At 36.0% G+C, this 15,442-nt stretch overlaps 2 protein-coding genes and 1 pseudogene across 2 annotated transcripts; all 3 read left to right on the top strand.

Annotated features, from left to right (window-relative positions):
• The first annotated feature begins 577 nt into the window (after positions 1-577).
• Positions 578-6,746, top strand: LOC147398982 (exocyst complex component EXO84B-like). The gene is made up of 7 exons (XM_086448360.1): positions 578-989; positions 2,658-2,755; positions 2,943-3,996; positions 4,889-5,404; positions 5,694-5,882; positions 5,989-6,125; positions 6,199-6,746. The coding sequence occupies exons 1-7, from the start codon at positions 801-803 to the stop codon at positions 6,359-6,361; spliced, it is 2,346 nt and encodes a 781-aa protein (XP_086304486.1). The 5' UTR covers positions 578-800; the 3' UTR covers positions 6,362-6,746.
• A 1,875-nt stretch (positions 6,747-8,621) lies between these two features.
• Positions 8,622-10,706, top strand: LOC147398981 (uncharacterized; annotated as a pseudogene).
• A 1,895-nt stretch (positions 10,707-12,601) lies between these two features.
• On the top strand, positions 12,602-15,133 carry LOC147398980 (uncharacterized). The gene has a single exon (XM_086449019.1). It carries the CDS (start codon positions 13,215-13,217, stop codon positions 15,072-15,074), a length of 1,860 nt encoding a protein of 619 aa, XP_086305145.1. The 5' UTR covers positions 12,602-13,214; the 3' UTR covers positions 15,075-15,133.
• The last annotated feature ends 309 nt before the right edge of the window (positions 15,134-15,442 follow it).

The following is a 15,442-nucleotide window of genomic DNA, read 5'->3' as shown; positions in this document are numbered from 1 at the left end:
TGACTTCTATAACTAAAATTATTAACAAAATAGGTAAACAAAAGCATTTGGCCGAAAAGTGAAAAATTCATTGTAAAGCAATAGCTATTGACGATATCGATGTTTTCATTCAAGAATGAGTCTCCTCATTTAATTTTGACTCTGTTGTCTTTACGCTTGGGCTTTTGGTGATTCAAATGTTACATGAAGTCTTCTGGAACTATCATTGATCATTTGATTTATTTTGTAAAATCAAAGGAGTTATTAATTTTCTTTCCATTGATTTAGGAGACAAAATGAAATAATTAATCACTCCAAACAAGTAGAAATCTTGTCGCCACTGGGAAAAAAAATATAAAATAAAAATTCAAGGGTTTTTGGCTAGAGGTTTAAGTGAGAATATTTTGGTCATTTCCCGCCACTCTCTATTACAAGACCACGGTCATGGGGTATGTTGTCAGTTTGAAAATACAAGGGTATCTCAAATATTCACCAAAATCTGGAGGGACATATCTAAATTACCAAAAAATACGAAAAAATGGTGGAAGAATCCTTCCTCCCTCCTACGAACCAGGCCTCTCTCTCTCGTACGCCATTAAGAAGCACCAGTTCCCTCCTCCAACGGATTGCGTCAAACTTCGAGCTTTAATCCTGATTTTACACACAAATTAATACAAATATCATGATCTCCACCTCTTCTTACTCCTCTTGATCTCCTTCTAAGAAATAAAATAAAATAAAAATCCAAATGCATTTATAACGCTCAATCTCTCTTTCTGTCGATCGAATACTTTTTAATATTTTGTGATTTAAAACTCAAAATGGCAGTTTCAGCAAAATCATCTCGATCGAGAGTTTCAGTTCCCCCAGGCGGATTAGTCCTATCTAGCGATCATGAAACCGCTCAAGAGAGCGCTCCACAGCTCAGCGATATGTTAAAGGTCTTTAAAACCACTCAGTTCGATCCTCATGCCTATGTTACCTCCAAATGCCAGACCATGAGCGAGAAGGTTTCATCTTCTTTCTTTCCCACCATTAAATTATTCTTCGTTGTTTCTATCAACAATTTTAATTGCATTTCTCTTCCTCTCCTTCAATACTAGTATGTGAAATTTGATGAGAATCCACATATGTTAATGTATGATTGATTGAATTGTTTTTTTGTTTTATATATATAATTTAGATATCTTTTGATTGAATTGTACAATCTTCGAAAGTTATATAATCTTGAATGTTTTTTACGAATCAAAATCTTCATGGAAAATCAAGACTTTATCAACTTATTACTACGAGAAATCCCGTCAGATTGCTGCAACTGATAATTGTATTTGATTTGATCTTTTTCTATAGAGTCGTGATAATCTGACTACCCCATGTTGCATACTCAATCAACTACCTGACATGACAAGTTCGGGAATCGTAAATCTGCGCTCCTTGGGATACATGGTTCCCTCAAAATATACTTTTTTTTATGGGGAAGTGCAGCCGTGTATCTCAAGGAGGGCAGATTCACGGTTCCCAAACTTGTCACGTCAGGGTAGTCGATTGAGTTTGTCACGTGGGGTAGTCAGATTATCACGATTCTTTTTTATAAGTAATGTGTTTTATATTTTAATGGAACATAGGTTTAGGATACTAAGACCATCTGCAATGGACAAGTTAGTGGATGTGTTAGTGTCAGGAGCTAAAATTTAGCCCACAAATTTGCTCCAACGGCCAAGTTAGGGGACTTGTTAAGGGTGTCAAACGCTAATGTGTGTATTAAGTGTGGCAAGCGGTTTGGCTAGCCACGTCAGCTTGCTAATGTGTTAGTTTTGAAAATAATAGTCAACAATGACTATTTTATTAGTTTAATTTTTTTTTTTTTAAACCAACAATTACAAAAAGGTGGCTTAACATGTGTGCACTAGTGCATACGTTGGAGTTCTTGAACTTGTTAAGTAAATTCACTTGTTAAAAATGGGCTAACATCTGACAAAAGTGCCTACGTGGCAACTTTAACTTGTGGATTTTAACATCTCCATTGGAGATGCTCTAACGAACTTCAACATGATAATTCTATTACATCTTTATATAGGTAATTTGACATCAAGAGCAACTTATAATCTCACATTTAATTTGTGCTTTTGTCCTGTTTTCAACTTACCTATGAAAACACCACAATATTTGAACTTGAATAAATTTTTATTGTATCCTCTAGTCACATTTAATTTGCTTTGTCTCTTTGAAAATGTATATTCGGAAAAGGGAGAATAATACTTTTGTTCCCCACTACCTCACAGTGGACAATGAGTTCTATGTTCATATAAATAGGTGTAATGATTTTCTAACGCTCCCATCACAGAACCATAGATCAATTCCCTCAGGATACGCATAACCATAAATCTTTTCCTTGTGTATCCCGAGGAAAATGATATATGGTTCTGTGATGGGGGCGTAGGGGGGTGTGTGTGTCAGAGGGGGCGTCATATTATCACGACTCTATGAATAATGTTACTTGTATGGTTAGTTATTATTCTTATGGTAATAAGGTCTCACAAAACTAAGCTCTTTGATTCCTTTGGTTGCTTCATTTTTTTCTTCTTGTGCTGCCTTCATCGATGAGCAGAGCTTTGGTGATTAACAACAGATCAGTTAGGTTATTTTACTTCTCATAATGTCTTGTGCGTTTTATTCAGGAAATACGGCACTTGTGCTCTTACCTTCTTGATTTAAAGAAGGCTTCTGCAGAAGAAATGCGTATAAGTGTCTATGCTAATTATGCAGCCTTTATACGGTGAGTCAAATACATCCCAAATATCTTAATTATGCAGCTTTTATAAGGCCATAATGGGGCCTTTAATTTTTTGTTTGTTTGTCGCAAGTGATCAATGCATACATTTTAATCACAAATTATTATCTCAGCATATCATCGATAATGCTTCTTGACACATGGAGCTATGCATTCTTTTTTTAATTTTCAGCACATCTAAGGAGATGTCAGATCTAGAAGGAGAGCTACTTTCTATAAGGAATCTCATGTCAACTCAGGCAGCTTTAATTCATGGTTTAGCTGAAGGCGTACGCATTGATTCCTTGTCTACGAGTTCCGAACATTCAACCGAACATGACGAATCTATTTTTGAACATAGAGAACCTTCCAAGATAGAAAAGTGGTCCACACAATTCCCCGATATCCTTGAAGTTTTACTAGCCGAAAGAAGAGTAGATGAAGCTTTAGCTGCCCTTGAAAAAGGCGAAATGGTAGCAGAAGAAGCCGATGAGAGGAAAACATTAAGCCCAGCTGCACTCATATCATTACAAACCGCTATCGCCGAACAAAGACAAAAATTAGCCGATCAGCTTGCCGAAGGTGCTTGCCAACCCTCTACTCGTGGGGTTGAGTTGCGTTCTGCCATTTTGGCTCTAAAAAAACTTGGGGATGGCCCTCGCGCCCATACTTTACTACTTAATGCTCATTATCAGAGGTTTCAGTATGACATGCAAAGTTTACGCCCATCAAGCACTTCATATGGTGGGGCATATACCACTGCCCTATCACAACTAGTCTTCTCTGCCATAGCCCAAGCCGCCGATGATTCCTTAATCGTCTTTGGTGAAGAGCCAGCGTATGCATCCGAGTTCGTGACATGGTCCATAAAGAAAACAGAAGCTTTTGCGCTTCTCGTAAAGAGACATGCATTGTCCTCATCAGCAGCTGCTGGAGGCTTAAGAGCTGCAGCTGAGTGTGTTCAAATAGCTTTGGGTCATTGTTCTTTGTTGGAAGCTCGTGGGCTGGCACTCTGTCCTGTTTTATTGAAACTCTTTAGGCCTAGTGTTGAACAAGCATTGAATGCCAATATAAAAAGAATAGAGGAGAGTAGTGCTGCGTTAGCCGCTGCAGATGATTGGGTCCTAACGTATCCTCCGGTTGGTACTCGTCCGTCGGGGAGATCTGGGTCGACATCTCTTGGTAGTGTGATCATCTCCCAGCCTAAACTCTCAAGTAGTGCTCATCGGTTCAATTCAATGGTTCAGGTGATTCAATGGTTCAGCCTAAACTCTCAAGTAATCTTATTTTCTGTTTAATAAGTAATCCATTGAAACATGGAATGGGGTTCATTCTTGTTTTTTATTGCGTCATCTTTTTTGATTGAACATTGCCCGTTTTTCGTAAGTTGGATATCTATAGTCGCTTGAGGTAGGTAGTTGCCATAAGATATGGTATAGGATTTGTAAGGCACTGCAGTTATTTCACCAGATTCTAACTGCTATTTAGATTGAAGTTTTTACGCTGAGGGGTGGAATATCTGATATCATCATATGATCATAGTCACCAAGTCGGGATTTGGTGATAAGTCAGTAAGGGAAAATTTTGAAAAATTCAGTAAAATTGGGAAAAAATTGGGCTATAACTAAGTCTGTGTAATTGCTCATACTAGGTGGTGGTCTCATATTATATCACCAAATCTCATATTATACCACAATAATAAATCACCAAAGCTCGATATAGATATCATCCTTACATCCACAACAAGTCCACAACCCATTCAAGGTTTATATTATTAAAAACTATAAAAATATTCAATGGCATCCTCATTATATAGTGCTTCATCAATAAAATGGTGACCATCATCTTCATCAAGGTCATCTTTCTCTCTCTAGTGCTTTTCATTATTTTTTTAAATCCGATTTAATTGCAGATTTGTAATTTAATTAGAAGTTTGTGATTTAATTGAAGTTCATAAAAGTTGAAAAAGTCGTGATTAAATCAGTGAAGAAAAAAGTCACAATTCAATCATGATTTTTTCAATTAATCAGAGAATTTGGTGACTATGATCATGATTCAACGTCAGTTTATCCTCTTCACTTCCTGTTCTTGAGCCTTTTCATTTAGTAAAATTTCTATAAATCTGGAATGCATTTGCAGGAATTCTTCGAGGATGTGGGGCCACTGCTGAGCATGCAATTGGGGGGTACCACATTGGAGGGTCTGTTACAAGTATTTACCTCCTATGTCAATTTGCTGATAAATGCATTGCCGGGTTCAATTGAAGATGATGGAAGCTTGGGAGGTTGTGGAAGCAAAACTGTCAGGATGGCCGAGACTGAACCCCAACAGTTGGCTTTGTTAGCAAATGCATCTTTATTAGCAGATGAGCTACTCCCACGTGCAGCCTCAAAGCTTGTCTCTCTGCACCATTCTGGTGAGAAGGACGACCCCCCTAGAAGAGCTTCAGACCGACAAAACCGTCTTCCGGAGCAAAGGGAATGGAAGAGACGGCTTCAACGCACTGTTGATGGGTTAAGAGATAGTTTCTGTCAACATCATGCCCTTGATCTCATTTTCACAGAAGATGGTGATACTCATTTGAGGGCAGACAAGTACATAAGTATGGATGATGGTGTAGAAGAACCCGAATGGTTTCCATCTCCAATATTTCAGGTATTTTAACATAAGGGAAGATCTCTTCTTATCCAATGCGGGACTAAACACTAGAGAAAATCAAGATGCAAAACTTTTACTTCATTTGAATTTTTTTTTAAGTTCTCCCCAAAACTTTGCTTCTAAAAGGCCGAATAAGGATTGTAGGTTCAAGTCTACAAAAGCACAGTCTAACCCACCAAAATATTAGTTTTTGAAATACTTTATTGCGTTTTAATAAATAATCTAATAGGAGCACTTTTGCATGGTCAAGTTGCTATGGTTAATTATCAATGATGCTACTGTTCAGGAACTTTTCGCCAAATTGAATAGGTTGGCAAGCATTGCAGCAGATATGTTTGTTGGGAGGGAAAGATTTGCAACTCTTCTTCTAATGAGGCTCACAGAGACTGTCATCATGTGGCTATCAAATGACCAAAGCTTTTGGGATGATCTTGAGCAGAGTCCAAGACCTTTGGGTCCTCTTGGCCTTCAACAGGTACTTTGATTTGTCCAATATTATTTTTTCCTGGTACTTGTTTGATGTAATAAAGTTATAATAATTAAGTTTTTTTTTTTTTTTTACTTGATTGATTCTTGTGTAGTTCTATTTGGATATGGAGTTTGTAATTCTCTTTTCATCCCAAGGCCGCTACTTATCTCGACATCTTCACCAAGTAATTAAAGACATTATAGATAGAGCTTTGGACGCATTTGCTGCAACTGGAATAGACCCTTATAGGTACGCTTGATTCTATATGTAGAAGGTATTCTGTATTAATCTACAACGTAAAAGCCTAACATTGTTGTGACAGTGTACTGCCCGAAGATGATTGGTTTGCTGATGTATCTCAAATAGCGATGAAGATGTTGACTGGAAAATGTAAGTTTGGTAATGGAGATCGAGACGTTACAAGCCCAACTGCTTCTATATCAGCACAATCCGTATCATCGGTTTTATCTCACGGGAGTTCATGATCATCCATTCCTCGACGTTGCAAATAAGATAGCCATGCACCTGATCAGGAGCTTTGAGTAATCCACCTCAATAGGTATCGACTCGGTGTGTTTGTTACCTTTCAAATCCTTGCATAACTAGTAAAGATTTAATTTATTACAAATGCATAGGTCAGGTCTGTGTGGCCTTACTGTTATACACGTGCCACGCATGTCTAGAGAATCTTCTTGGCCTAAAATTGACCTAATTGGATAATCCTCCACATTCAAGCTTATATAGTTCTACACCTCCCACCCTGTTTTTTTAAATACTGAAGATCTGAGAAATCATGGTCTCATTTTTGGTACCCCATCAAATAATGAACCCTCGCTCCAATGCATGTTTACCACGATTTATTTTATTTTTTCAATTATTCTTACGAGTAGAAGATAACATTTTTTTGTTTTTTTGTTTTATCATTCTTTGAATTGCTTTGGCTAATGGAATTGGTTTTTTGATGCTCGATCTGCTTTTCAAATTTGGTCTTAAAAGCATGGTAATTCACTATGGATTTGCAGCATTTGCAAAGCTCAAGTTAAAACAACCTTTTTTTTTTTTTTTTGTCTTCTTTTTTTGGAGGAAAAATGAAAAAAAGGAATACTTGGATCATCTTCTGGAAATTAACTAGTGCATTGGGATGTGATAGTGGTGTAAATTTGTATTTGATGTGTTTGATGGACGATTCGTAAGTATTTGAAATGCAGCTAGTGTAGCAGAAATCAAGTTAGGAAATAAGTGGCCTCATAACTATTTTGTTGCATGCTGGGAAACTTCCATGGGATCGGAGCATGCAACCATAGGGACTAGTCTCATCCCAAAGGATGTGGGGATACTCTGTAAAATCAACTAATAACATCAAATTAAATTAAAATAAATAAAATTGTACTTCTCTTTTTTTTTTTCAATAAAGTTTTTTTTTATTATTTATAAATCTTACATTTTTCTAGATGATTTATTATTAGATGCTCTTTTCTACTGTAAGTTCATCCCTAATTATATGTAGATTTAGTCTATTTTAAAAGAAAACAAGCAAAGCTTGGGTTGACCCTAATGGGACTACAACAACAAAAATGCAAACTTGCTCTCTCTCCCCTTCCCTCCCACACCTTTGAAATTTTATATAATTATATAATTGGTGTGTTATAGTGAAAAGTTTGTGTGGCAATGCAACTTTCTCTACATAGATATATGTGAACCTTATACATAACCCTTAATATTTGAATATTATCCTTGCATGTGTATAAGTGTCAGGTGACAACAAATTAGAACCTTTTGTTTTCTTTAAACAACTGAGGTGACTGAGAAAGATCCTTCTTGAAATTTCCAAAAATATATTCAGAGGTTCTCTTTGGCCTCTGAATATGGAAATTTAAAATTTTCTTCCAAGAACATAGAAAATTGAGCAAAAGAAAAAATTTACAGCTAAGACAACATTGAAATTTAAAAAAAAAAAAAAAAAAAAAAAAAAAAACCCTTCAATGGACAGCAAACCAGCACATGACATTAAGCAATCATCATTCGATCATCATCATCTAGAGATATTGTGATCACACTCTGCCGCGGACGAATTGGTAAAGTTCTTGTGGTGTAGCATATGGGTATCTTAGATTTTAATCAGTTTTTTTAATAGTGTCAGACTAGATTTTATTAAAATGCCGACTTGGTTCAAATAGAATCTGTTTATATGAAATAATTGTCGGTTTTACTTCAAGCATTGAATCATTTGAACCACCACTTTTTGTGAACCATTTTACAATGAAAAAATTTGGAAGAAAAAAAAACTTCAATTTTTTACAAGATGGTATTTAGATGAAATAATATAATTTCTGTAAGAGGCAGATTCTTTGATTAAAGATTTGATAATAACTTTCTATAATATAAAAGTAAATTAGTTTAGGGAAGAAAATAAAAATTAGTCCCAAGTAATCTTTAACTGTTTTGAGCAACTTGACTTGGAATATGTTTTGGACCATTTGAACATTAGAGAAGGGTTAAGTCATAACGACATTGTGTTTTTACTGCCAAAAATATCATTATTTAGAAACTTTTTTTTTTTTTTTGGGCTCAATTTCAACACTACAACTCTGCAAAAAGGAAAAGCAGATAGAAAAAGAAAAAGAGCATAATCAAGATCTTTGACTCATCTTTTCTTTCCTTTCTTTGTTCTTTCTAAACAAAAAACATAAATAAATAAACACAATATTGTGTATAGATTCTATCAGTGAGGACCCACTAAAATCATTCTCCCCATTTTAGAGACAGAGAAGAGATGATGAGTGGAAAGCTCTCATGGTCATGGGTTCTTCTTATGTTCATCTTCATTTCAATTGTAGAGAGTAAGAGAGGAATGGGTGAAGAGTGCAACCCACAAGACCTCACAGGTCTGACTTCATTCAAGGCTGGAATCTGTGTCGACGATTCGGATCGATTAGAGACATGGGTTGGTCATAGCTGCTGCAAATGGGATGGTGTGTTTTGCAACAACAAGACCGGAAGAGTAATTGAAATACAACTTCTGGGTGCCATCACCACCAACGATTCCATCTCCGACCCCAAGATGAACGGCTGGTTATCACCTTCCATCACACTTCTAACCTCTCTTGAAGTCCTCGACCTTGGTGGACTAATGTTTCTCTCTGGAAACATCCCACCATTAATCAGTTTTCGCCTCCCAAATCTCCGAAAACTCTATCTCTATGGTAACAACCTCACCGGTCCAATACCAGAAAGCATGGGTAAGCTCTCAAAACTCGAAGAAATCCAATTACATGAGAATCACTTATCTGGTCCAATTCCTGATTCTTTTACAAATCTAACAAATCTGCTCACTCTTGATCTTCATGGAAATTCTCTTACGGGTCGAATACCCGAAAAAATAGGTGAATTAAGAGTCTTGGAAGAGCTTGATCTTTCAGACAATATGTTAAGTGGGAAACTACCAGTTTCTTTAATTAACTTAACTTCCATTAAAGTTATGTTCTTAGATACAAACTTGCTTGAAGGGGAGATCACATTCCCTTCAACTTCTTCTCAAATGCCATCATTGGGCTTTCTTAGGCTCCAAGATAATCATCTAAGTGGAAGAATTCCTTCAAAGGGTTTCATTTGCCAACAACATTCTTGAGAGTGAGATCCCTTCAACAATCGGAAATCTTTCGGCTCTTACAGAATTCTATCTCAATGACAATCGATTATCTGGTAAGATACCCGATTCGATTGGTCACCTCTCTAATCTCATATCTCTTGATATTTCTAACAATCTGATTGAAGGCCCATTGTCTATTGAGATGGCTTCCCTTCAAAATCTTCAAAATCTCGCTCTGTCTTTCAATCGATTAAATCTTTCCTCCATTCCTAAATGGATAGGAAAAATGCCCTCCCTTTGCAGCATTTTCTTAGCAGGATCTGGCATTGAAGGAGAAATTCCAGAATTATTGAGAGCAACACCAAGTTCATTAATGGAACTAGATTTATCCGTCAACAAATTGACTGGAAAAATACCGGTGTGGTTGGGTAGTCTCGCTGAACTCTACTCCTTGAACCTCTCAAGGAATTCCCTTGTTTCAAAGATACCTGACACAATCACAAATTTACAATATCTGGGTGTTCTTGATCTTCACTCGAATATGCTAACTGGATCGATTAATCGGGTTTTTGAGATTCGAAGCAATTTCATGGGGGCATCACTAAAATATATTGATCTTTCTGATAATAGATTCTCTGTTGGAATCGAAGGAATTGGGGTAGGGGAACAATCTTTGATCAAATTCCTCAATTTGTCATATAATGGTTTGACAGGTAGATTGCCGGGTTCTATAGGACGATTGGGTTCGATTCAAAGTTTAGATTTGAGCTACAATGGATTGGGTTTCAACTTGCCAGAATCATTGGGCAATGTAAGCTTGTTAGAGAGTTTAAAATTGGAGAAAAACAGTTTTACAGGTGAGATACCAAATGGGTTTTTGAAGTTGAGAAAGGTGAAAGAGTTGAATCTCTCAGATAATCTTTTGGTGGGAAAAATACCATTTGGAAAACCTTTAACTGATCTTCCCATAAGCTCATACTCTGGCAATAAAGGATTGTGTGGATTTCCTCTCCCTCCATGTAAGGCTTAAAATTTTGAATTTTTAAATTTCTAAACGTTTCCATGACATGTAGAATTTCTCTATGAAAATATGAAAATTTTGAATTATTTTGAATCTCATGGGGTATTCAAGTTTAAATTGCATAGCATGTGTGGAATTTCTTGGAATTTAGACAGACAGCACAATCTGAGAATGCCAAAAATATCTTATAAACTCTTTAATTATAACAATATTTTTATTTTTTTATCTTTATTACTAGTGAGATTCGATGATGAATTAATAATAGTAGCAGAAGAAGATTACATTGAAGAAGGTGATGTTTCGCTGATACCGATAATTGAAGCAACAAAAATTATGGTGGTGATGGTGCCACAATAGGATAGCTTATAAGTAGAATATATGGTTGGTACACGTAACCAATACTAATGAACAAATTACTTGTAAATTATGTTCATAAATCTTGGTTTGATTAATAAAGTTTCATTTTTTGTTTCAAATTAAAGGGAGTGAGGTTGTTGTTTAAGAAAATGATTAAAGTGATGAGATTATATGTTTTGATTTTGGGAGAGTGAAGGAGATGATGACATGTGACAAAGATGATTTGTAAAGATATGTAATTTTTATTTTATTATTTATTTTTATTTTTATTTTTATTTTTATTTTTAGGAAAGAGGAGGGGGGGATTAGGTTTGGTATAGCATGAGAGTGACTTGTAAAGTAATTCTTTGAAGAAAAAAAAATCATAAGATTAGATGATGACATGTGTCATGGTGAAATAGATGATTTAGGTCATTTTTGAAAGTAATTATGAGGCTTGATGGATTGAATTTGAGAAAATGAGTGAGGTGGTGATATGTGGCAAGGTTTTGTGAGCATGAACTTTTTGCCTCTTGAATCTAGACATGGGTCAATGGAGTTGGATTGGGTTTGGTCTTAGGTTATCATTGGACATGGTCTAGGGTGATATAGGGGACCATTGTTTGGATTAATGATGGCTTAGGTTCAGAACAAGTTGGGTTTAGAATGAATGGGCCTTTCTAAGTTGGGCTTAGAGGTTGGAATGGCTTAACTTAAAGTAATAGGATGGACAAGACGAGGAACTTAAAGTGAGTTGGTTTTAGGAATTGCGGTGTACTTACTAGAAATTGGACGGGCTTGAGCTATGTTTGGATTATAGGTGGTCTTGGGGATAGATTTGAGAGAATAATGAGTTGGCAATTTGATTTGATTTGATTAAGGTACGAATTGAGGGTAGGATTGGGATTAAGGTTGAGTTGGGAATAGGTTTGGGCCTAGAAATTGGCTATGGTTTGAGGATTTGGTTGACGGTGATAGTAGGCCTAGTAGGCTTGGAAGAGGGGCCTAGACAATGCATGGATCCAATGAGAAATTAAATTAAAATTAAGCTACTACTATTAGATACACTTTTCTATTGTAAGTTCATCCCTAACTATATGCGGATTTTGTCTATTTTAATGGAAAATGGAGAAAGCTTGGGTTGACCCCTAATAGGGTTTTTTCGGGTCATGAGTCATGACTAATTGATTTTTCTCTAAGCTTTCATCGTGCTAATGGCATTACAACCAAAAACCGCAAATTTCTCACCTTCCCCTTCCCTCCCACATGTTTGAAATTTTATTTATGAGAATCAACATGGCAAATCATACGCGGTTGACATGGCAAGGGCACAAAATCATAGATCTTTTTCTTCGGGATACAAAAGGAAAAGATCAACGATTCTGTGCTCTAGCCATGTCAATCACGTACAGACTGGGTATGTTTTGCCCTATCGACTTATCATTAGTCTTTATTTATATATGGTTAGTGTGTTATAATGAAAAGTTTGTGTGGCAATGTAAATTTCTCTACATAGATAGATGTGAACGTTATGCATAACCTTTTGGCTTTGTTTGGATTGAGAGAAGTGGATAAAAGAGAAACTCATATAGGGAAGAGAAATTCACTTTCTCTCCACCATGTTTGGATTGACAGGAGAGGACTAGAGATAATTTTGAAATTTTAAAATATCTTAAAAAAGATCTAATGCAAAGTTGAAATTATAAAATATTTTCAAAGAGGTTCTCTCCATTTCTCTCATCTTTTCTCCACTTTTGTAAAAAAAGAAAACTCCCTATTTTTCTCTCAAATTCTTTTCTCTTCTCTCCCCACTTAACAATACAAACAAGAGAAATGATGTTGATCATCTAGAGATGTCCTATTAAGCGATCACCATTCAATCGTCATCATCTAGAGATATCCTATGGCGAAGATTGATCTGATATGATGTCGTAATTATACTCTGCCTCGGACGAATTGGTACAGTTTTCATGGATTAGCATATTTTAACCAGTTTTTTAAAAGTGTCTGACTAGATTTCATTAAAATCCTGGATTATTCAAATAGAATCAGTTTATATTAAATAATTGTCGGTTTTTTTACTAGAACCAATGGTTCAACCGTTGAACCGTGTGAATCACAAGTTTTTGTGAACCATTTTACAATGAAAATTTCAGAAGGAAAAAAACTTCCATTTTTTACAAGAAAATATTTAGAGGAAACAATATAATTTCTCTAAACAAGGCAGAAACAAGAAAAAGAGCATAATCAAGATCTTTGATTCTCATCTTTTCTTTCCTTCTTCCTTATATCTTTCTATTTTCATTCTTACCAAAAAAAACCAATCTTGTGTATAAATTCTAACAGCAAGGACTCAATAAAATCATTCTCCAATTTTAGAGACAGAGAAGAGATGATGTGTGGAAAGCTCTCATGGTCATGGGTTCTTCTTCTTATGTTCATCTCCATTACAATTGTAGAGAGTAAGAGGAGAATGGGTGAAGAGTGCAACCCACAAGACATCACAGGTCTGACTGCATTCAAGGCTGGAATCCGTGTCGACGATTCGGATCGATTAGAGACATGGGTTGGTCATAGCTGCTGCAAATGGGATGGTGTGTTTTGCAACAACAAGACCAGAAGAGTAATCGAAATACGACTTCCGGGTACCATTACCACCAACGATTCCATCTCCGACCCCAAGATGAAAGGCTGGTTATCACCTTCCATCACACTTCTTACCTCTCTTGAAGTCCTCGACCTCGGTGGACTAATGTTTCTCTCTGGAAACATTCCTCCATTAATCGGTTTTTGTCTCCCAAATCTCCGAAAACTCTATCTTTACGGTAACAACCTCACCGGTCCAATACCAGAAAGCATGGGTAAGCTCTCAAAACTTGAAGAAATTCGATTAGAAGAGAATCAGTTTTCGGGTCCAATTCCTGATTCCTTTACAAATCTAACAAATCTAGTCACTCTTGATCTTCATGGAAATTCTCTTACGGGTCGAATACCTGAAAATATTGGTGAATTAAGAGTCTTAGAAGAGCTTGATCTTTCAGACAATCTGTTAAGTGGGAAACTACCAGTTTCTTTAACTAACTTAACTTCCATTAAAGCTCTGTACTTAGACACAAACTTTCTTGAAGGGGAGATCACATTTCCTTCTTCTTCTCAAATACAATCAATTAGGCTCCATAATAATCATCTAAGTGGAAGAATTCCTCCAAATTTAGGAACATTTCAATCCCTTCTAAAGTTTGCATTTGACGACAACATGTTAGAGGGTGAAATCCCTTCAACAATTGGAAATCTTTCGGCTATTGAGGAGATCTATCTCAGTAAAAATCGATTATCTGGTAAGATACCCAATTCGATTGGTCGCCTCTCTGAACTCACTTATCTCGATATTTCTAACAATCTGATTGAAGGCCCATTGCCTATTGAGATCTCTTTCCTTCAAAATCTTCAAAGCATCCATCTGTCCTTCAACCCTTTAAATCTTTCCTCCATTCCTAAGTGGATAGGACGAATGCCCTCCCTTTCAAGTATTTACTTAGCAGGATCTGGCATTGAAGGTGAAATTCCAGAATTTTTTAGAGCAACAAGAAGTCCAATAAGTGAACTAGATTTATCCATCAACAAATTGACTGGAAACATACCGGTGTGGTTGGGGAATCTCACTGAACTCTACTCCTTGAACCTCTCAAGGAATTCGCTTGTTTCAAAGATACCCGACACAATCATAAATTTACAGAATTTGGATGAGCTTGATCTTCACTCAAATAGGCTAACCGGATCCATTAATCGGGTTTTTGAGATTCGAAGCATTTTGTTCAGGGGAGTTGCATATATTGATCTTTCTGATAACAGATTCTCTGCTGGAATCGAAGGAATTGGGGTAGGGGAACAATCTTTGATCAAATTCCTCAATTTGTCGCATAATCGTTTGACAGGTAGATTGCCGGGTTCTATAGGACAATTGGGTTCGATTCAAAGTTTAGATTTGAGCTACAATGTATTGGGTTTCAACTTGCCAGAATCATTGGGCAATGTAAGCTTGTTAGAGAATTTAAAATTGGAGAAAAACAGGTTTACAGGTGAGATACCAAATGGGTTTTTGAAGTTGAGAAAGGTGAAAGAGTTGAATCTCTCAGATAATCTTTTGGTGGGAAAAATACCATTTGGAAAACCTTTAAGTGATTTTCCTATAAGCTCATACTCTGGCAATAATGGATTGTGTGGATTTCCTCTCCCTCCATGTAAGGCTTAAAATTTTGAATTTTTAAATTTCTAAACGTTAGCATGACATGTAGAATTTCTCTATGAAAATATGAAAATATGAAAATTTTGAATTATTTTGAATCTAAAGGGTTATTCGAGTTTAAATTGTGTAGCAGCATGTGTGGAACTTCTTCAACTTTAGATGGATATGTGCCACAACAGGATAGTTTATGTCAGAATACATGGTTGGCACATATAACCGATAAGAATGAGCAAATTACTTGTAAATTATGTTCATAAATCATGGTTAGATTAATTAAGTTTCATTTTCGTTTCAATTTTTTTGAGAATGCATTCTTATATCTTACATACTTGTTAAACATTCAAATATAATAATTATTCATTTTAAAAATAGTA

The sequence above is a fragment of the Akebia trifoliata genome, chromosome 7 (assembly GCF_017979445.1).
Source record: "Akebia trifoliata isolate Shusen 1 chromosome 7, ASM1797944v1, whole genome shotgun sequence".
Classification (NCBI taxonomy): Eukaryota; Viridiplantae; Streptophyta; class Magnoliopsida; order Ranunculales; family Lardizabalaceae; genus Akebia; species Akebia trifoliata.
Note: the sequence above shows the minus strand (reverse complement) of the source record. Positions and strands in the feature narration are given on the sequence as shown.

Bases quoted from the DNA above. Each gene is read 5' to 3' on its own strand.
- LOC147398982 (XM_086448360.1), top strand. From the start codon at position 801: ATGGCAGTTTCAGCAAAATCATCTCGATCGAGAGTTTCAGTTCCCCCA. The intron at 5,405-5,693 runs GTATTTTAACAT...GCTACTGTTCAG, and splicing joins TTCCATCTCCAATATTTCAG to GAACTTTTCGCCAAATTGAA. The intron at 6,126-6,198 runs GTACGCTTGATT...TTGTTGTGACAG, and splicing joins ACTGGAATAGACCCTTATAG to TGTACTGCCCGAAGATGATT.
- LOC147398980 (XM_086449019.1), top strand. From the start codon at position 13,215: ATGATGTGTGGAAAGCTCTCATGGTCATGGGTTCTTCTTCTTATGTTC.